Consider the following 8,774-nt stretch of genomic DNA (forward strand, 5'->3'; position numbering starts at 1 on the left):
ATCCCAATATAACGGAATGCCTTTATACTACGAAATGCAGTTATACTACGAAATGCCGTTAGGGCCATCGATTGTGACAGTACGATGATGATAATGCGATAAACTATCGTGTTTTCAACATCGTATTGTCGCGTTTTCACCATCGTAGTTTCGTGATTTCGCGATGTCATCCTCGTACTTTCGAGTATCGCGTTTTAAATCAACACATTCACAAGCGATGGCCCTAACGGCATTCCGTACAATACAATGCCTTGTGGGATCCCACGTTAAACTTAACATTATGACTCACAAGTAGGACACTATTCATCCATAGTATAAAACACTAAGTGTTCAGTGTACGTGGCATCAGATGATGATTATGGAACGATAACTTATTAGTTTATTGGTGATAATGTTTAACCTAGTTTAAGCTGGCGATACATTGTTAAGCAGTATATATCGCTGTAAACATAATTATATTCACTTATACATGTATAGTTTACTGAACAATTAAACTTCCTGTATTCATTTCAAGTGAGATCATAATTATTATACAAATATAGTTTGTGATGACCTTGAACAGATTTTGGGTTACTTTACTTAATAACCTTTATCTAAATCAGGAATATTTGTTATAATATGTTAACTTGAAAATTGATTCCATTCGTACCAGGAACAGTCATTTGAAAATGGAGTCCACACAATCTGCCACGGGTACTGTCTCTGAAAAGGCCACAAGTCTCAAGATTAGATACAGAGGAACACAGGCGTATGGACAACTTGACAATCTATCAATCTCTTATCAGCCTACCAAATGGCCAACCTTTGCCCAAGGATCGAAGATTTTAGCGACAGCGGAGGTAAAACCTGTGACATTTGAGGCATTCCAAGGCGTATATTTTAGTCAACATTCTACTTTTATCAATAAACCAAAGAAAAATAAAAACCAGTTTGGACCTGGAAGGTCAAAGAGAGTACAGAGAGGCGGTATAAGGCAAAATATTTTCTCAAACGATGGCAAAGACAGACCTAAAGTTAATTCGCCATCAGAAAATTCCGAAACCAGGCGGGAAGACAATGTTGAGTCTGGACCTATTGTATCGCATTCAGCACAACAATCCTTAACAGCTGTTACTCTCAAGTCACCAAAAGGCGAAATGGACAGAGATACTGTAGATGTGCAATTGCTCAGAGAGGGTGCTCAGTTCGAAGAAGGAAGACATCTCCAAGCAACAGTAAAAAGCAAAACATGTGTAGAAGGCAATAACTCAATGATGAGTCACCCGCGCACAAACACGAAAGGACAACTAATGGGCGACCTTACATCTAATGGCAGCATAGCAGCACCCATTTCCTTGAAAACAGGTGACTCTGGGTTTTATGACCAATATGCAACGAATTCAGCACGTTCCTCAGAATTTTGTTCTCTTCTTTCCCCATCGGTCGAACTAGATGGAGGGACATTAGAGGTGCAAGAACTCAGAGAGCATGTTCTGTTAGAAGAGACAAAACCTGAACAGGTCAGAGAAGAGAACATCATTTCTGAAAAGCACGAAAAGAAACTGATGCTTCAAAAGCAGACTATTACCGGAGCTCAATTAAAAGAAGACCTGGCACCTGATGACAGTGCAACAACATCCGTTTCTTTGGAACCAGATGCCAGTGCTTCCTATAAACTAAATTCAGAAAAAGAAATAACTCAAAGCCATGTTAGAAACATTGTAGCAGATGAATCTCTAGAGATGTTGATGATTTTTCAATCAGAGGCACAAGCAATCACAGATCGGCAGTTGACAAAGATCAGCTCTGCTACTGCTGACCTTTGCATTCAGGATAAGCAGCATTTAATATCGTCTACGGGTGACACTGGATCATGTAAAGGTATTTCGAAGTGTTTTAATATTCCATGTACAGTTGAATGTCTTTAAAATACCCTAAATAAGTACTTAATCAAAGACATAGACTACTTTGAAGAAAATGTTTAACTCTCCAAAGACAACTTTTAATGATTTATTCATACCAAATTAAAATGTATATTATTGTACAGTATAATGTAAGATTAAAATATCGAGCTTGTTTAATATGTCTGCTGTTCAATCGGTTATATCATCTGTTTAACGGCCAATGTAAACTGACATAACTAGTCAGTTCTCATTTTTCAGGAAAGAAAGACTTTGTGATTCTTCATGCAGATTGCGATACAGGTCGTTCACACGATTACAAGGAACACCTAGAGGATATAACCAGAGATGCCAACATTAACCCACCGTTGTCTGTTGACTTGTACAGCAGCATCGATGTAAATAAACCAGGACTACAAGGACTAAAGGCTTTGTACGACAAATACAGATACATTCTTGTTTTTGTGACACGTGCATTTGAATACGATAATTACGCTAAGTTTCAGAATGAAATTGTTCAGACTTTCGGTTTACAAAGTGGTTCTGAGTGCGCTTACCGTGTGTTGCCAGTTTGGAGAGAGTACGAAAAAAGTCATAGTACGATAATTGCTTTAAAGTGTCTTCCAGGATTTCCGTATGTATGGTTTGTTAGTAAACCAGCAATGAAGAGAAGTTATATCGATATTGTGAAAACCACTGTTGTAAAGTCAAGACTTGAGATCCCATAGACTAAAATCTTAAAAAAATGTTTTGCCTTAGTATGTATATAACACAAATGTGCCTTACCTTATTACAAATCGGTGTTTGAAATCGCTCTAAATTTGATAGTATATGCAAGGCAGCTTAAAATTCTTCCAAATGTTTTTTTTTAAGAAAAGAAAATCATGTCTGGCTTATAAAAAGAGGACACAATTGGGCACTATGCATCCTTGCAGTTTATTTAATGATGTATGGTTCAACCTAAGCAGGGGCGTACCAGAAGCATTTAAAAGTGTACGCATGTACACCTGATTGAGATGACAGCATGTAAAGGGTTTCTCTATTTCGGTCTGAATATGTTATATGGGGTGAGAGCAGGCTGGTAGGATTGTTTTTATAAAGAATACATTTATAAAGGAACCGTTTTCAAACATGCATGAAGTCGTATAACAAATAACTTGAACAGTGAAGAACAGTGTTTTTTTGGTGCAAATTACTGCCTTCTAAAGGCTGTTTCCCCTTGTCCATTTTCCCCAAATAATGATATTTTTCCCAATTTGATAAATGCAGATTATGTAAATGAATAAAATAGCAGTAATTTTCTTGAAAGATAAACAAAATCTTTCACAGCATAGTGTATGCTTTTAAAGATGAAAACATGATAATTGGCATTATATCTGCTAGTTTGTTCCGATTTTGTATTTTTCCCAATTTCGACTTTTGCAAGGCACAAGCGGTAATAACATTTCCAAAAAAAATCACTGAACAGGAACATGTATATACAGTATACACACACTTAGTCTTCATTTGGCACCTGAAATGGACTTATACTTAAGCACCTGCCCTTTCGCGGAATTGTAAAATAATTCGTACGCCCGGTCCTACTGTAGTATGCATAGGAACGCCCCTGCTAAGCTCAGTATAATCATTTTAATTATTTGATCAAATATGTTGTTTTTGCTTGCTTTTGAACTTGTTCTTGTATGTGCCATAATATTACATATATGACGTTATTACAAAAATAGAGAGCGTTAAACGTTGCGATGGTCATTTTTGTACGCTAAACATGTTACGACCAACAGGAAAGGGAAACCAGAAATAAACTTAAACATACTAAAAATCCTCCAGAAGTTTCTATCGAATTCTCTAAAAAGTCCTGTTTATTCTAAAACTTCTAAGCATGGAATAGATAGAAATTTCTACACCATTTCTAATGAAACCCTGATGAATAAATTATAAAACATTAAGGGGAAACCACAGTTTATTTTTATGAAACTAGGTTAACTAACAATGAAACTAGATTATTAAACAAATCTAAAAACAATATATATACCTGTAAACGTATGATAACAAATTAAAATATTATTCCCATTTACATCCTGTCTTGTCCTTCCAAAATTATAGAACGTGTACGTGACGGAAATCAAAAATTTAATCACTGTTTCGACTTATAAATTAATAAGGGGTTTAGCTTAAGAGTTATGTAAGGCACGGCCTCTAAACGCCAGCTCCACCACTTTACGGTGGTGCAAAGAAAAAGAGCTGTCGACACTTCCGTGGTGGAGCTGTGCCCTATGTTTACATGAACAAAAGTGAGTATGATTTATATTTTATTTGATAATTTCATTTAACGGACATATTTCGAAAATCGGAGAAGGTGGTAGCGTGTAAGAACACTTCTACTGTAGGCTGGTTACTATTTCGTTCTAATATTGTGCAAACTGTGGTGTCAGCAGCTTTTCTCCCGAATCGGACTTGTGCATATTTTGAGATCTGATTGCATAGCAAGTACATTTCGGTGCTTACACACCCCGTAAGAACATTCTCACGCATGCAAACATAACTGTTATGTATAGTACCTATGCCGGAACACAACAAAACTGATAAGCACTTCTTAAAAAGAAAAATGCACATATTTATAAAAGTGGTGGCGCTGTTGCCCTAGTGGTGACGCTATCGAGTATGTTTTGCGCTTGAAGTAATATAAAATGTAAACGCTTTTGGAATGAATACAAAAGTTGCTATGTTTATCATTCATTGAACATTATGCTGGTTATGCATACTACTTGCGGAAACAAAACAACTCTACTTAACCTTACTGAAAACTATTTCGAAAACAAATGGCTAGGTGCTGTTAATTTTACCTTATAACTATAAGTATCTATCATGTGGGTCCGGTTATGAGAGAGGTATTCTTGTATACCGGACGTGTGTTTCCGGTCATTTGACCAGTGCTGGAAAAACGCACCTTACACCACCATGTAAGATGAGTCACGCGCAACAACGCGCTACTTCTTATTTATTTTATTGTATGGTTTATGAAAAGTACATTATTTCATTTCAATAAAGCGCAATCAATTATATAAGTATGCAATTAATTTAAATAGTTACTATTTGACATCAATAGTGATTAAAAATTACTGCGCTTTATGACGTCAGTAAACAACGTTTCACGCGCTTTTTGGTAAAATGTACAAAAGTGCGTTTTCTACCCTAATTATTCCACAAATTCATAATTTTAGATATGCAAGAAAAAATTTCAATCATGTTTTTTTCCGCACCGGATCGAAAATCCGTCCTTCGGTCACGCTGCGTTTCCGGTAACTGGGCAAACCTCGTTACCGGCTTACGCGCGTGCACTCGGGTCGGATTTTTCAATCCGAACCGGACACACATGATTGATACTTATAGTTATATGGTAAAATTAACAGCACCTAGCCGTTTGTTTTCGAAATTGTTTTCAGTAAGGTTAAGGTAGTTCGCGTAGAGTTTTGTTTCCGCAAGTAGTATGCATAACCAGCATAATGTTCAATGAATGATAAACATAGCAACTTTTGTATTCATTCCAAAAGCGTTTATATTCAAGCGCAAAACATACTCGATAGCGCCACCACTAGGGCAACAGCGCCACCACTTTTATAAATATGTGCATTTTTCCTTTTTAAGAAGTGCTTATCAGTTTTGTTGTGTTCCGGCATAGGTACTATACATAACTGTTATGTTTGCATGCGTGAGAATGTTCTTACGGGGTGTGTAAGCACCGAAATGTACTTGCTATGCAATCAGATCTCAAAATATGCACAAGTCCGATTCGGGAGAAAAGCTGCTGAAACCACAGTTTGCACAATATTGAAACGAAATAGTAACCAGCCTACAGTAGAAGTGTTCTTACAAGGTACCACATTCTCCGATTTTCGAAATATGTCCGTTAAATGAAATTATCAAATAAAATATAAATCATACTCACTTTTGTTCATGTAAACATAGGGCACAGCTCCAACACGGAAGTGTCGACAGCTCTTTTTCTTTGCACCACCGTAAAGTGGTGGAGCTGGCGTTTAGAGGCCGTGTAAGGGTGCTGTACACTGTTCGTTTTATCATTGCTTTAAAGTGTCTTCCAGGATTTCCGTTTGTACGGTTTGTTGGTAACCCAGCAATGAAAAGAAGTTACATCGACATTGTTAGAACCATTGTTGTAAAGTCAAGACGAGAGATCCCATAGACTGAAACCTTAAAAAAAGTTTAGGTGCACCCTTCTGTCCTAGAGGCGACTGACGTGGTCACCATTCTGCATTTATCAAATAATATGGTCAAGACTGTCAAATGTTTTGTTGTTGTTTTTTAATTTAAACGTATGACATGATTATAAATACATACAAACTGAACATGTTGGGAAACCTATTATGACTTCAATTAAAAACAATTCCTAACATTTTAAGTCAAAAACAAAATGTTTCAGTTCTTCACAGTCCATTTTAATGTGCTCTTTTCTCCCTTATCACACTGTCCCTCTTTTGCAGCTTTTATCCTTGAACTTGAAACCCCTATCCGTATGCAGTATTTATCTGTCTTTTTCGTTCTTGTTGTGTATGTATCCTCCCTGGTACACAGGAATCCCGATCAACATCCGGCTGTTACGCGGGTACACGTACACGTACGTCAGTGAGAACCAGTGCACGTGACAGTCACGCATGGCGTCCTCAAACACGTGCGCGCGTACTAGGTTTTAGCTTGTAATTGACTTCTAGGAAAACAATATCCACCGTTTTGATGTTCAAGCCATTTCCCAAGTATTATCCAAAGGTGATCAACCTTTGTTGCCACCAATATGAATGGAAGTTCAAAGTCTTCATTTATCAGCTTTGTATTTATGTTGATATCGGAGACTGGTTACACATTACGAGTGTATCGAGCTTAACGTTCTTTATTTTCGTTTATATCCCCACCAAGCAAAACAATGGAAATATCAGTGGCTTCAAATTTGAATGACATTCAATACCTAGTTTAAGGTAATGTTCCTCGCTGACGTATGAGTCTGTAATATACTGACAAATCACATATATTGCCTGCCGTGGGTTCCGAATCCCAAAGAGAAGGCTCGTCAAATGTGGTACTGAATAGAGTCCAACATTGTAACATATAAACGTCTTGTTATATGTTAACTGTGAATACAATCTCGATGGAGTGATATTATAATAGAACTGTTTATAATGTTCTTTGACTGCTGGGTAATTTCCTTTTTGTGAAGCATGCCTTCGAGCGTTCTGGATGCATTGATGGAAGTCATGCAGTAGTTCACGAGCGGACCGCATTGATGGAAAAACTCAGCACAGTACCCAGGACAACGGCCGGGAAATTCACGAAGAGTAGACTTTTCGCCAAGTTTTTCAATTCCTCCGCCAAACACATCCATAGCGTTTGGGGAACACCGTTCACAAAGAAATGTCTTTGCGTAGTGATGACATCGTTTCCAGAGACCCCGTTTTTTTCTTTGAATGAGTCGTATCATGTGATCAAAGGTATTTTTTAAGATTTCGTCATCTTCCTCCGTGCAACATCCAACGGTGGTGTACTTGCTGCAAAATTCAAGCCGTTTTCCTACAAGGAAATGTCCGTGTTGATCACTTCGGCAACATGTCAATGAATGTGAAAGAGGTACTGTCACCGATATGTAAATTAGCACAAAAATCATAACATCCATCTTGTATATTATTTTTTGCATACATATATTGTTTTACCTTAAGAATCTGTTATCTACAATAATTCCTTTCACAAAATATTTTAAAACGCAAAAGGTGTATACATATACATTAAGAAATAAATCACGATTGATATTATCGCATATTTACTGTTTACATCAATATGCCTTTATCCCCGAAGCGCTGTATGTGTTGACGAATTTAATTAGATGTGTTCCGCGTTAGAAAAAGTCAATCAACAAGTTTAAAAAGATTATTTATACGGCAATATTTACAGTTCATATATTAATGTTGAACTACACCAATCAGCAAATAATGCAGACTAAGACAATGGAAAACAATCAATGCTTATTCGTATCTGAACAGCCTATCAACAATAAGAGTCACATAATAAAATTTGTGTTAAGCAGTTCATAGAAACCGGAAGTACACTGACAGAACCATTGACTTTGATCATATAAGGAATCATTTAAAAAAAAGTTTTTTACGTCTAAGATTATTTGAGATTTAACGCATGATATACTTCGTTTCCGGTTTAGTTCCTATTTTTCTGTATAAATATTTATACGAAAAACTACAGAAAAAAGCTCAGTAGCCAAAAATTTTAACATTAACACATGTGTGATATGACAAAAAAAACACATTATTGTAAACAATTTATTTGGAAACAACAATCGCTTGATTGGTAATACGTTTATATTTAATTATTTTTTATTTAATTTTATTATACAGATTTTAGAATACATGGTTTTAATTTAATTAAGTATCAACATACAAATGTAAAGGTATTTGCGGACGAATTTATGAGCAAACATATACTATCGTTCGATGTTTATGTTAATATGTTTTAAAATTACATGACTATACTCAAAAAACGTAGCAGACCGAATGCGTTTTAATGCTTTAAGCGCATTGAAACAAATCGCTGTTACGGAATGGCAAAGGATCATTGCAATACGTACCAGCGTGTGTTTTGACTGGACTCAATGAAAGGACATTTGTGACCACCTTACGGCAAAAGCGTCGACTCTCAAGAGGGTTTGTGAAGGAGCGAACAAGAGGAAAGAAATCGAGTGAATGCAGGCAACTACACAGCGAAGTCACCGAAACCGAAAACAAAATCAGGATGTATTTAGCAGGACGATATATATGAAACAAATTTCCGAAGAGTAAAGCAGGGAAGCTTTGGGTTTCCATCGGGTAAATGGAGGCACTC

At 36.6% G+C, this 8,774-nt stretch overlaps 1 protein-coding gene across 1 annotated transcript; it reads left to right on the forward strand.

Annotated features, from left to right (window-relative positions):
- The first annotated feature begins 658 nt into the window (after positions 1–658).
- LOC128239414 (uncharacterized) lies at positions 659–2,791 on the forward strand. Its single transcript, XM_052956038.1, has 2 exons — positions 659–1,860; positions 2,142–2,791. The coding sequence occupies exons 1-2, from the start codon at positions 669–671 to the stop codon at positions 2,606–2,608; spliced, it is 1,659 nt and encodes a 552-aa protein (XP_052811998.1). The 5' UTR covers positions 659–668; the 3' UTR covers positions 2,609–2,791.
- The last annotated feature ends 5,983 nt before the right edge of the window (positions 2,792–8,774 follow it).

This window comes from Mya arenaria, chromosome 6 (genome assembly GCF_026914265.1).
Source record: "Mya arenaria isolate MELC-2E11 chromosome 6, ASM2691426v1".
NCBI classification, from domain to species: Eukaryota; Metazoa; Mollusca; class Bivalvia; order Myida; family Myidae; genus Mya; species Mya arenaria.